Genomic DNA, 14,718 nt, shown 5'->3' with positions numbered 1-14,718 from the left:
GTATCACACTCCCTGACTTCAAAATATACTACAAAGCTATATTAATCAAAACAACATGGTACTGGCAGAAAAAACAGACACACAGATCAGTGGAACAGAATTGAGAGCCCGGAAATAAAACCACACATCTATGGATGGCTAATGTTTGATAAAGGAGTCAAGAACATGCGATGGAGAAAGGAAAGTCTCTTCAATAAATGGTGCTGGGAAAACTGGACAGCCATGTGCAAAAGAATAAAAGTATACTATTATCATACACCATACACAAAAATTCACTCAAAATGGATTCAGGACTCGAGTGTGAGACCTGAAACCATAAAACTTCTAGAAGAAAATATAGGCAGTACAGTCTTTGATATTGGTCTTAGCAGTATCTTTTGAAATACCATGTCTACTCAGGGAAGGGAAACAAAAGAAAAAATAAACAAATGGGACTACACATACTAAAAAGCTTCTGCCAGGCAAAGGAAACCATCAACAAAACAAAAAGACAGCTCACTAACTGGCAGAAAATATTTGCAAACCATATATCTGACAAGGGGTTAATTTCCAAAATATATAAAGAACCCATACAGCTCAACAACAAAAAAATGAACCACTGGATCAAAAAATAGGCAGAGGATATGAACAGACATTTTTCCAAAGAAGATATACAGATGGTCAACATCAATAATTATTAGGGAAATGCAAATCAAAACTACAATGAGATATTATCTTACACTTGTCAGAATGGCTATAATTAACAAGGGAAGAAATAAAAAATGTTGGGAAGGATGTGGAGAAAAGGGAACTCTCACACACTGTTGGTGGTAATGCAAACTGGTGTAGCCAATATGGAAAACAGTATGAAGATTTCTCAAAAAATTAAAAATAGAAATACTATATGATCCAGCTATCCCACTACTGGGTATTCATCCAAAGAACATGAAATCCACAATTCAAAGAGATTTATGCACCTCTATGTTTATCACGGCATTATTCACAATAGCCAAGATGTGGAAGCAACCCAAGTGCCCATCATTGGATGAATGGATAAAGATGTTATATATATACATATATATATAGTATATATAATGGAATACTACCCAACCATAAAAAAGACAAGATTGTGCCATTTGTGACGCCATGGATGGACTTTGAAGGTATTATGCTAAGCGTAATAAGCCAGACAGAGAAACACATAAACCGTATGATTTCACTCATATGTGGAAGACAAACAGACACATGGATAAGGAGAACAGATTAGTGGTTACCAGAGGGGAAGGGGGTGGGGGGAGGGCAAAAGGGGTAAAGGGACACATATGTATGGTAACAGATAAAAACTAGACTTTTGGTGGTGAGTACGATGCAGTCTATACAGAAACTGATATATAAATTGATAACTGATATATATTTGAAAAATGTACACCTGAAATTTACATGTTATAAACCAATATGACCTCAATTAAAAAAAAGAACCACTATACACTATAGACTATATGCTAACCAAAGCATACTGATTTCTCAAATGCAAGAAATTACTGCTGATCACTATAGATGCTAGAGAAAAAAAACAAACAGCTACTTTACATGCAAACAAAGTGCTAATTCTTTCAAGCTGTGGCAAATAGCTAGCAATGGTCCAGATCTTTATCCCAAATTATAGCCCATCTGAGGAGACAATGAAGCAATTAGGAGCACTGTCCCTCGAAAAAAGAAACAGATTTTACGTTATAGAGAGTGAAGCTATGTAAAATACTGAATTCTCCATAAGGTATTATTAGAAATAATTATTTGAATTAATAAATGAATATAGAATTCTCAATTTCAGTTCAATTAAAAAACAGCCACTGAGAATCTAGTATTTGCTAGGACATACACTTGTCAACTGAACACAAAAATAAATAAAATAATAGTTTCCTCCAAATTCAAGAGTTTTTCATTTCAACTGCCAATTATCAAGCAAAAGGACATCAATGAAGGCTTTAATTTAACATGTGAAATAATTATGGGCATAGTGGTAGAAATATGAGTTATAGAAGCAAGCCACTCAGTGTTTATCATTTTGAATCAACGGCCATTTGCAGCATTCCAGATAAAAGGTACAGAAACTTCTTCTTATGCAACCATTTATTTAACAGATGCTTAACATTCAGTAATACTCATTACATCATTTACAACCCTCAAACTGTGAATTTTAACTATATAATAATGTACAGAGAAAGTTGTTGGTGTTCTAAGACTGTGTGGCTCTGTAATTTCTGTACACTTGCAATTAGAAATAATAAAGATTTATTTAGCTATTTTAAGCCTAGAAAAGAAGAAAAAAATGAACACTCTTCTGCCTTGCATTGTCAAATACAGTTGCCACTAGCTACATGTGGAATTTGGACTAAAATTAATTAAAATTAAATAAAATTAAAAATTAAATCCTCAGTCACACTAGCCGCATTTCTAAAAAATTTTATTTTTATTGTGGTAAGAATACTTACCATGAGATCTATTCTTTTAACAAATTTTGAGGTGTACAATACTGTATTGTTGCCCATAGGAAGGGGGAAATGGGGAGTTACTAATCAATGGGCATAAAGTTTCAGTAAGCAAGATGAATAAGTCCTAGAGATCTGCTGTACAACTTTGTGTACTAGCCACATTTTAAGTGCACAATGATCACATGTGGCTAGGGTCTGACATATTGTATTATAGAAAATGTCTCTTATCACAGGAATTTTTATTGGTCTCACAAATTGAAGCTATCTGCCTAATTAATGGAATAGGAGGAAACATTGAATTTTAAAAGTAATTAATGTTGATCTTTTTTTCTTCAATAGTGTATTTTGTTCTATGTAACTGAATACATTCTATTCTGTTGTAAAATTAATGGCTTACTTTCTTTTCTCTTTCTGGTTGTAAAACAAATGTCTTACTTTCTTCTGTTGGCAAGTGTCTCTTCACCATTTCTTGTAGAGATCTTCATTCCATTCTTCTCTTTGTTCCGATCAAAAGAACAACGAGGGCTTTGTGTGGGTGTTCTGATTGGACGGCCACAAATCTTATTTACCTTTTAAATAAAAAATATTAAAAGACAGTTAGAAACCATCCTCCAGGCTTTCTGAGAACGTAACGTTTATTAGATCCCAAAACAATGACCTATCCTTACTTATACTTCAATATTAACATTTAAGACGTAAAATGTTTGTCAATTTTTTAAACAGGTGGAGTCAAATTATCTGTATGGAATGGCAAGTATGATAAAATGATGCTACGCACATTTATATATTTGCATGTATATATGTGCAAAATATATGAATAAAAATACATGTGCAAAATCATTCCGAGAACTATATTAATAAACTAGCCTGTTTGTATAAATAAGACTACTTAACCAAAGTAAATATTACTTATGGTTTGTATTTATATGTATGACTAATCACATACTTGAACTGATTTTTAAAATAAAATAATTTGCTATTGAATACGCTGTCAGTTTCTAAATAAGTTCTAAGGGTAATTTTTCTTCTTAAGGTCCTTTCTTAGAAATAACAATGAATATGTTTATATAAAGATTTCATTTTGTCATAATTCTATATCTTATTCCTCAATTTGATTTGATTTTGAGGGTTATGATAGTCTTTTTTTAAAAAAAATAATTTATCTAAATGGAATGTATTTTTTTAAATACTTATCTAGCAAAGATCTTTTTATAATTTACATAATTACCATTGAAAAATTAAGTAATTGATTGGACATGTTACCATATAAAACATCAAAAAAGATTCATATGATACCTTATACACTTAAGGAGGCAGAGTAGCATAATTGAAAATATATAAAAGCATCGCCTGGGATTCAGGAGACTTTGGTTCTTGTCCTAATTTTTCCTCCTTAAGCACTAAGATCCTAAAAACAGTGGCAGAACTTCTTTGAACTTGATTCCCTTATATGTAAGATGAAGAAGTTAGAGTAAATTACTCCAAAGTTCCCTTAAAGTTCTAAATTTCTTTGATTTTCCATGCAATGAACGTACAGGAGTTATGCACCATTTCATTTATTTAACCTATATTTATTTTGATTCTAATATTTGCAAAGAACTTATACTAGACGTTATAAGAGATAAAAGATGAGAAACAGAATTTTCCCCTAAAAGAGCTAACAATTTAGAAGAAAAGAAAAAAGAATTTCTCCCAAATATCAAAATGCAAGTTGTGTGTGTCAAAAAAGTGGGACTGAGGGGCAGGCCCCGTGGCATAGTGGTTAAGTTCGCAGGCTCCACTTGGTGGCCCAGGGTTCACTGATTTGGATCCCAGGCGCCGACCCTCATACTGCTCATCAAGCCATGCTATGGTGTCATCCTACATATAAAATAGAGGAAGATTGGGACAGATGTTAGCATAGGGCCAATCTTCCTCACATACACAAAAAAAGTGGGACTGACAAGGCGTTATGGACATCTAGAGGAAGGGGAGATCGTTTCTAATTGGGGTGATGGGTGAATAAATAAATCAGAAAAGACCACCATGGGAAAGACTACTCCATTGGAATGAGACTTGCAGCATCTCTTGGGCCTGAATATGTTGAAGTTTATTTCAATTCAACCAAATTATAAATATACAAATATTTATTGCACCCCCATTCTGTTACATGCTAGAGATACAAACATGAATAAGGTGTGGCCTGTGCACACAATTCAGATGGAAGTCAGACATGTAAAATAACAATTGTAATACAACAAGACAGAGCACCCGTAGAAATAGACAGAAATATGTTACACTGTAACACCTAGAAAATGGACAGATTAACTCTATTTGGGGTCCTCAGGGAAGAAAGAGCTTCAGGAGGTCACGTCTAAACAGCAGATTAAAGGATAAAGTAGGAGTTTGTCAGGCGGACAAAGCAGAGGAAAAGTTCAGGAGAGAGTAGAAAAGCAAAGAAATGTACAACTCAACATGTTCACATAGAATAAAATGTACGTAATGAAAGAAAGTGGTATAGCAAGAGGTCAGACATAAAAATGCCATGATATGACTTTGATACCAAGTCAAAGAACTTGCTCCAGAAAATAGAAAGCAAGCAGAAGTTTCCAAGCAAGGAAAAGGTAGCTTGAGATTTCCACAGAAGAAAAATCATCATGATAGCAGCACACAGAGTGGGAGATGAAAGGTCTTTCAGTAGAGCACTAGAGAAATGCTGGGGTCCAACGTCAGTGGCAGAAGTGATGAAAAGGAAGAAGCAGGTATAAGAGGTGCACAAGAAGGAGAGACAGTAGCATGGAGACTGATTAGATATATAATGTTGTTCAGAACAAAGAACAATGATGAAAGGCAGAGGGAAAAACCTGAGAGAGGTAGGTGCGAGAAAACATGAGGCCGACATAGAAAATGATAAAAATTTGGTTTGTCTGGAAAGAAGGGGTCATGAAGGTTAATAGTAAAACAAAATTATGTTTGAAGCTTAGGTTGGAGACAGATCTTGGAGGATTTTAAATGCCAAACTCAGTTTTATTTATTAGACAAAAGCATCTGACGGCTGTTGAATGGAAAAGTAAAATACCAGAGCTGATATTTAGCAAATGAATCTGGCAGCACAGTGTGAGTTGGACTAGAGTGAGAGACCTATTAAAGACAGGTAAAACTGTTAATAAATTCCTGAAGCAGTCCTGAGAAAAGAAAATTTTATTCTGAACTACAGTAGTGACAGTGTCTACAAAGAGAAGGATTCATGAATTACAGAAAGAAGTAAAATCAACAGGGCCAAATCAAGAATACTGACAACCCCAAATGCTGTGCAGGATGTACAGCAACAAGAATTCTCATTCATTGCTGGTGGGAATGCAAAATGGTACAGACACTTTGGAAGATAGTTTGGAGGTTTCTTACAAAACTAAAAATGTCTAAAGAAGTTGAAAACTTCTGTCCACACAAAAACTTGCACATGGACATTTATAGCAGCTTTATTCCTAATCGCCAAAACTTGGAAGAAACCAAGATGCCTTTCAGTAGGTGAATGGACAAAATTGTAGTACTCAACAGAATATTATTCAGCACTCAACAGAAATAAGCTAATAAGCTGGGAAAACTATGAAGGAAACTTAAATGCATATTACTAAGTGAAGGAAGCCAATCTGAAAAGGCTACAAACTGTATGACTCCAACTATATCACATTCTGGAAAAGGCAAACCTGTGGAAGCAGTAAAATGATCAGTGGTGTCCAGAAATTAAGAAAGAGGGAGGGGGAGACAGGCAGAGCACAGAGGATTTTTAGGGCAAACTACTCCGAATGATACTATAATGGTGGATATATGTCACTATAAATTTGTCCAAACCCATAGAATAGAGTGAACTGTAATGTAAACTATGAGCGTTGGGTAATAATGCTGTGTCAATGTAGGTTCATCGACGGTACAAATGTCCCACTCTGTTTGGTAATGAGGTAGGTTATGCATGTGGAGGGCAGGGGTATATGAGAAATCTCTGTATCTTCCACTCAATTTTGATGTGAACCTAAAACTTCTCTGAAAAATAAAGTCTATTTTGAAAAGAAATCAACAAGGCTTGGCAGGTGATTGAACGTGAGAAGTCAGGAAGTGTAAGGCCAAGGTGTTAAAAGGCTCAAAGTGAATTTCCAATCATTGAAGCTGAAAAATAGTGATAGAGGAGTGTAAATATATTAGCAAGGTGCTAAAATATTCATTAAAAAAGGAGGAAAGTATTTTCACTATCAACAACTCCTAGTAACAAGAACCAAGGGAAGATGATGTAAGTTGATGATGGAAATGTCAAGTAAGATTATTTAGCAATACTACAAAATATTTTGAAATAAAGGAGAACAGTAAAAGGGAAACAGACTCTACAATCATGATCCGATGTGACTAACCATAGGGCTCTAGGCAAATTATTTCTATGAATTTCTATGAATCTCAGTTTTCTCATCCTTGGAACTTGAGAAAATAAAACCACTTTGCAGTTGTGAGTTAACGGAAATCTTATCTCACCCTGTGCCTCCCATGTTGGACCCAAGACCATATCTGCTGTGTGTCCTAGGAAGGCAGATGGAGAGCTGAAAATACCAGCCTCACAAGATCTCTTTTTTTTTTTTTAATTTTTTGTTTATTGCAGTAACATTGGTTTATAACATTGTATAAATTTCAGGTGTACCTCATTATACTTTTATTTCTGCATAGATTACATCATGTTCACCACCCAAATACTAATTACAACCCATCACCACATACATGTGCCAAATTATCCCTTTCACCCTCCTCCCTCCCCACTTCCCCTCTGGTAACCACCAATCCAATCTCTGTCTCTATGTGTTTGTTTGTTGTTGTTGTTATTATCTACTACTTAATGAGTGAGATCATACAGTATTTGACCTTCTTCCTCTGACTTATTTCACTTTGCATTATACCCTCAATGTCCATCCATGTTGTCACAAATGGCTGGATTTCATCATTTCTTATGGCTGAGTAGTATTCCATTGTGTATATATACCACATCTTCTTTATCCATTCATCCCTTGATGGGCACTTGGGTTGCTTCCAAGCCTTGGCTATTGTGAATAATGCTGCAATGAACACAGGGGTGCATGTATCTTTACGAATTGGTGTTTTTAAGTTCTTTGGATAAATACCCAGCAATGGAATAGCTGGATTATATGGTAGTTCTATCCTTAATTTTTTGAGGAATCTCCATACTGTTTTCCATAGAGGCTGCACTAGTTTGCACTCCCACCAGGAGTGTATGAGTGTTCCCTTCTCTCTACATCTTCTCCAACACTTTTTGTTTCCTGTCTTGTTGTTAATTATAGCCATTCTGACGGGCATGAGGTGATATCTCATTGTAGTTTTGGTTTGCATTTCAGCGACAGTTAATGATGTTGAACATCTTTTCATGTGTCTGTTGGCCATCTGTATATCTTCTTTGGAGAAATGTCTCTTCAGGTCTTTTGCCCATTTTTTAATTGGGTTGTTAGGTTTTTTGTTGTTGAGATGCATGAGTTCTTTATATATTTTGGAGATTAAGCCCTTATCAGATGTATGGTTTGCAAATATCTTCTCCCAATTGTTAGGTTGTCTTTTTGTTTTGTTGATGGTTTCCTTTGCTGTGCAGAAGCTTTTTAGTTTGATGTAGTCCCATTTGTTCATTTTTTCTATTGTTTCTCTTGCTTGGTCAGACATGGTGCTTGAAAATATGTTGCTAAGACCGATGTCGAAGAGCGTACTGCCTATGTTTTCTTCTAGAAGTTTCATAGTTTCAGGTCTTACATTCATGTCTTTAATCCATTTTGAGTTAATTTTTGTATATGGTATAAGGTAATGGTCTACTTTCACTTTTCTGCATGTCCAGCCTCACCAAGATCTTTATTCCCACTATTATCTTTGCAATTTTTTTATAAATACAAAAGAAATGTACAAGCCATAGACTTATAAGTTTTCTTTGATTGTATCCAAAGATACAAGCATATATTGCAGATTCCAGTAAACACAAATACATTTCAAAGCTTTCTGTATCTGTTGACTTGCTATCAGGAGCTCAACTTCACACGTTATTGAAAGGGAATGGAAAACCATATGTTACCAGCACATTAGCCTGTCACCTTAGCTCCCCTGAGGTGAGCTGACTTGAGTGGCACATTTCAATATTAGCACCTTTTTGCTATTGAAAAAATCGTCACACTTACTTTGACAATTTTTCATCTTTGACTTACACTGCAATTTCCTCCTCATTCTCCTGCCTGGCCTCTACCGTTCTCCCCTGCAATCAGACTGAAGTGTCTCAGAAAAAATTGTTTTGCTCCCTGATGCTTATCTACTCCTGCCTTAGTTCCATCTCCGGCTTCCCACTGATTTTCAGGTTCCTGTCTTCACCTTGAAATGACCCATAACACTTCTCTCACTATGATCAAGCATTTGTTTCAACAACTCCTTGACACTTAGCCAACTTTCCCCATTCTCACTGTAATCTTGACACTACATACAGAAGTATAAACTTCTCTTAGAGCCTCTCTCTCGCTTTTCACTCAGTCCTATTCAAATCGTCAAATATTCAAGGCTTTTAGCTAATAATCTCAAAAAGCCCTGTAAAGAACAACTTAAATTTTTCATTTTCATTTGACTCCCATAAGCAGAGCTACCATTTCTTTTGCATCAGTCTTTTAAAATGTTTATTAACATAAAAATTGAAGAGAAAACTGTTTAAAATATTACCAACTGAAAAGCAAGGAATGCAGAGGCACTATGAGTGTTTATTAAACAATCTGGTTCAGAGGATGAGGCAAATGTGGACATTAAATAACCATGTAGGTAATGGTGACTGACTGATTTTCTTCAAGCCGCATCTAGGATGCTTGGTGTTAAAATGAGAGGTGATTAAAAGAAATTACATAAGGAATAGCTCTGCAAGCATGCTTGAAAATAATAACAATAATAATAGAAAAAAAAAAAAGAAAACCAGGTAGTTTGGAGTCAAATGTGCTTTGCTCCATTATATTAAAAGCTACTTTTAAACTATCTGGAGGAAGCACACTATTGGCAATTTTTTCCAGTTATGACAACAAATTTGAGCTTATTTTTTCTTGCCCAGTTCCCTATGAAACTCAGAAGCAATTTGTGAAAGAGCTGGCTGGTATTAGGTATAAAATGTGGTACCACAAATCAGAATAAGGCGAACTTTTCCAGACATAGATGAAATCCATGATCTCAGCTTTATTCCAGTGAGAACTTAGAAAAGTAGGTTGATCCGGATTACATCATGTGGGTAGGGGGGCTTAAGTGTCAGGATCATGAGGTTTATACTTCATTTTTCAGACTATGGTAATACATTCATGATTAGCAAGCAAAGTAACAGCATTATCAGAGACTTGTTTTAGGAAGATCTTGTAGAAAAGAAGACATTTCCCACAGGTAAGGCAAGAGAATATTACAATAAATTCAATAAGAACCCATGAAATCAGAGAGAAAGGGAAAGGGAATACTCTTTTATGAGTGGAATGAATGCAATTTGGCTACTGGTTGATTCACTATAAGAGGTAAAAAAGGAGAATTAAAGTTGTTAGCAACTTTGAATCTGGTAACCAGGATGAATAAAGATCTAACATCTGATATGTGGAAGTTAGACAGTAAAATAACTCTTTTTTTTTTGGTTTATCTGTTCCATTGGACAGGAGATAAATTCTCATTTAGAACTTTGATTTGGAGGTAATTCTAAAAGGTAGTTCTAAACAATGAATTGGAGATAAAGAGCAAGTTAATGATTAGACTCACCTGCATAGAGCCAATAGTTAAAGCCACAAAAATGGCTGAAATTCCAAAATATATATAGAATGTAAAGAAAGTCAGAAGGAAAATCTTCCAGGGGCAGGAGAAAAAGAACTCAGATAATATATGAAAAAAATTTTTTAAAAAAAGAGGAGAAAGAAGAGGAACTGGGAAAGAGGAAGAGGAAAGGAAGGGATACAGGGAAAAAAGGAAGGAAGAAAGGAAGAAAGGGAGGAAGGGAGGGAGGGAAGGAGGTGTAGGAAGAAAGGGATGGAGGGAGGCAGGGAGGGAGGAAGGACTTTAGACAATAGAGCTGGAAGTCATACAGAAGATATCTAATCTTAATCTACAAGTGAGAAAATTGAAGCCCAGAGCAGGAAAACAACTTGGCTAAAACTGCATCTCATTAGTGCCTACTGCCTACTATTGAATCAATAGTCTCTTCTTTATGCTTATTAGTGGCCTTACTATTCTTATCTTCATATCTACTGTGAGGGATTCACATTATGTAAGACCTGGTTCCTAAGTGTCCTACATGAATAAAATAATTTAAGTTGAAGATGACTTAGATATATGAAGAGACAGGACAATCCCATTTTCCCTATCAGTGTGGATGAGAGGAAACACGGCTGTTATTCTCTTTAAGATTCCAGGGAATTAATGGAGGTGAGGAGAAAGGAGGAACTATAAAGATATTAGACAACTTGATTTCTGACATGGCTTTAGGAGAAAAACCAGAATAATTGATTTATAAAAAGAAGTCCTCCCATGATACATACCCCCAAGTTCCAATTTTGTGAGATAATAATGTAAGATTTTCCTCTCTTTCACAAAAGTCCAGATAACATTATAAAAAAGAATAGTCAGTAACTCCCTGATCTACAAACTATCACAATAAAATAATTTTGGTCTGTTCAAATACCTGATTAACAGAATTGGAAGAGAAAAGTTGTGTCAGATTTCATTATAAATGAACATGTTACATGTTCATGTTCTCGGATTTATGAATTCTCAATATTTTCTCCAAAAAATTAGATTTGTTTTTAATATAAAAATGTTTTTCATATTGCTACTGATCTGTAGTTTCATCTGATATCCATTTTGATATCAAATCAAAACCTTTCTAATCCACATTTATTTTTTTAAACTGCATTTTAGAATATTTTAGTGAATAAGTATTACTTTGGTATTGTAAAAAACTTTTAAAAGTTATCAGAATTTTAATATCACCTTCCGTGCTTTTCACGTAGGAGGCAATTGATCAATATTGGTTTTAATCATGATATTATAACTGCATATTGAATGGCTGTGATGGTTAATTTTATACGTCACCTTGACAGGGTGCCCAGATTAAACGTTATTTCTGGCTGTATCTGTGAGGCTATTTCCAGATTAGATTAGCATTTGAAATGGTCAGTAGACTCAGTAGAGTAAATTACCCTCTTCGATCTAAGTGGGCATCATCCAATCTACTGAGGACCTGAATAGAACAAAAGACAGAGGAAGCAAGAATATACCCCACACCCCTGCCCCCACCTCACTGCTAGAACTGAGACGTGTCATCTCATCTTCTCTTGCCCTGGTTCTCAGGCCTTCAGACTTGAACTGAATTATGCCACCAGCTTTCCTGGGTCTCTAGCTTGCAGATGGCAGATCATGAGACTTCTCAGACTCCATAATCACATGAGCTAATTCCTCATAATAAATCTCTTCATATATAAATATATCCTACTAGTTCTCTTTCTCTGGAGAACTACGACTAATACAATGCCAAAATCAGGCTTGATTAAATAACATATCTTTTAATGATCACACAAATTGTTGTTAACATCATAAATAGTCTTTATTGTAGCTTTATTCTGCTTTGATACATGTAGTTAAATGACTATAATTACGTGCAAATAATAAAAGGGGAAAGCAGGTATGTAAAACTCTTAAAAACCTAATAAAAATCTTGTTTAATGTCTTTTAAATTATCAAATATATTAATTTCCTTCATGTGTCATTGTATTTTGACTAAAGAGGTATATATATTTTCATCCTATAGATGCATACCATAGTGTCCCCCTACATCATAATATAATTTATGAACTCAATCTTTAAATCGGGTAGATTCCATCCAAAACATGTTCCTAGCATATTTTTCAACATAATGCAACAGCTCTTCAATGAAAGTATAAAAACATGTTGAATGAATATTGATAAACTTTTAAATAAAATTAATTAAATAATAATTAAACAATATTAATTTAAAAAATTAATAATATAGTAAAATTATATGATCAGAGGTGAAGTTCAGAAAAATTGAACTTAAAGGAGCTATTTATAAAATATATTCTATTTTCCTGATGATTTCCATTAGTAAGCCAGATATTTTCCCATCCAAAGTTACTTTCGGTGAGAAAAATCAACTTCACAGTGATTAGAATTATGCTATGGTGATAGTATATTATTATAAAAGCTTTTGCCAAGTTTGTATTAATGGAAGTGAAAAAAACAAGTGATTACAAAATATCGCACCCTAAAACTATGGAACAACCACCATCCAAATAATACGCATGTTACTCAGAAGTTCAAGGTACAACAAAAGCCAGCTACAGAAATGATATAAAAGTTATAACTATAATACCACTTTTAAAACACTAGTACATTCTAATACTGCAACAAGGAATATTTATAGTAAATTATAAATTATTAAGGCTCTAAAGCACTGCCTTTAAATGTAAGTTACCCATAAGAAGAATTCTAAATTTGTACAAGGTGCCCAGTTCCTGGGAAAAAGCAAATAGAACAATGTTCAAGTTCAATAAGGGAGAAAACATCTACTGTCTCCACTTTGCAAGGGCTAGAGACAGGTTCACTCTATAGTTAGCGAAGAGTAAAGAAGGTCCTTTTAAAAAGGGAGTTACTAGGAGCCACAGGATGTCTGGCCTTGGGTGGCTGGCTTCTCTTTGTCTTTCCTTTTAATTTTCCAGAAGTTGCCTGTCCATATGGATTTCTGTAGCTATCATCATAAAGGTTGCCACTATAACTCATTTCATATTCAAAATTAAAAGAGAAAAGGAAGGAAGAGGAGACGCAGGGCAGGGAGAAGCAGAACAATATTTCTGCGATCTTGTATTTGGTCCACTGCAGGCAGGATCTTGATTCTGCTTTGCTTTTTTGGTACTCCTGTAAATTGAACCACCAGAGGGAGCTTCTGTATTTCAATCTTATTCATAATCATTAATTAAACTTACTGTATGGGTCTATTTAAAACCATTTAGTTCAGGACTCTTAGAGAAAAATCCAACTTGTGGGCCAAAGTGACAATGTTTAGATACATGAAATCTTCATAAAAATCCAGTCTTTTATGTAAAACTACTAGACTGATACTACAGTGCCATCGTAATCAAATGAGAAAAGGAAAATCAACCCAGAATTGTGGACTAATTTTGTCCTAATTGAGCTTTTTTGTAGTCAGGAATAGGGAGAGACTGAAAATTGACCAAGGCAATCAATTATTCCCCCTCTTTCTCTTTCTGTCCTTCCCTTCTGCAATTATCCATGGCTGATTAAAATTGCATTCACATGCATTGAAGATGCTAGATCATAGAATGCAGATTAAGCAGAGAAACAAGGGCAAAAAAAAAAGGAGGAAGAGAGTAAATATGTTGAAAATTTCCAAAGACAAATAATTATTTTGAATTAGAAATACAAAAGTAAGTGAACTGGAATGATAGGAAGTGATGACCATAATGTGAGATACGTGAATTGCACATTTCAAGGATGGGGCAAGTATTGGTGATAGGTCGAGAAGGCAAGAGTGATTAGAAATAGAGTCAGATTACCAGATGCATAGGTTGGACTAATGATCTTGGATAATCCGAGAGTCTTGGACTCCCGATGGTCACTGATACAAGTGGAGAAGGAAGACTTAACAGAGTTGATCCTGATAAACAGAGCACACATGTTTAATGATGTGGGAGTGGTTGGAGGAGTATGGCAGCTTGGAGCATCTGGGAAAGGTGGCCACACCACTGGTGATGGTCAGCACGATGCTGAGTTACTAGAGCAACTGGCAGTTGCAGGTTTTAGGAGAAAATGTACAATCTGACTTTAGGAAATCATTTATAAGCTCTATCTTTTGACATAGGTAAAATGGACATACTTAATTCACAGTACAGCTGTGGGGGTTTTGTAAAAATCTCTAAATGTAGATCTTTTCTAACAGTGTGAAAGATCATTGATAAGAGCAATAAAAACTAGAACTAGAATGCATTTTGCCAAGTCTCTAATGTCTTGTCTTCAAGGAGTTTATAACCTAGCCACGGAGATAGGATTTCCAACAATGAAACCAATTGATAAATATCAATCTTATTTATGGCAGAGTGTAAGCTACGTGTCAAAAGAATGTTATAAGCAATAAGTTGTATAGGAGCCCAGAGAAAATCACTGCTAACCAGGGGCACCAAGGATGGTTTTAGACAAACCTTGAATCATT

General features: G+C 34.9%; 1 protein-coding gene across 1 annotated transcript in view; it reads right to left on the bottom strand.

The window, feature by feature from the left end:
- The window catches only part of GPC5 (glypican 5), a 1,284,867-nt gene that overhangs the window by 1,022,773 nt on the left and 247,376 nt on the right, over nucleotides 1-14,718 (bottom strand). The window contains exon 4 of the mRNA XM_058548368.1: nucleotides 2,907-3,040. Within this exon, the coding sequence (XP_058404351.1) occupies nucleotides 2,907-3,040 (134 nt within the window). The remainder of the gene's footprint in view (nucleotides 1-2,906; nucleotides 3,041-14,718) is intronic.

Source organism: Diceros bicornis, chromosome 9, assembly GCF_020826845.1.
Source record: "Diceros bicornis minor isolate mBicDic1 chromosome 9, mDicBic1.mat.cur, whole genome shotgun sequence".
In the NCBI taxonomy this organism is placed as follows: domain Eukaryota; kingdom Metazoa; phylum Chordata; class Mammalia; order Perissodactyla; family Rhinocerotidae; genus Diceros; species Diceros bicornis.
This window is presented reverse-complemented; position numbering and strand designations above follow the sequence as displayed.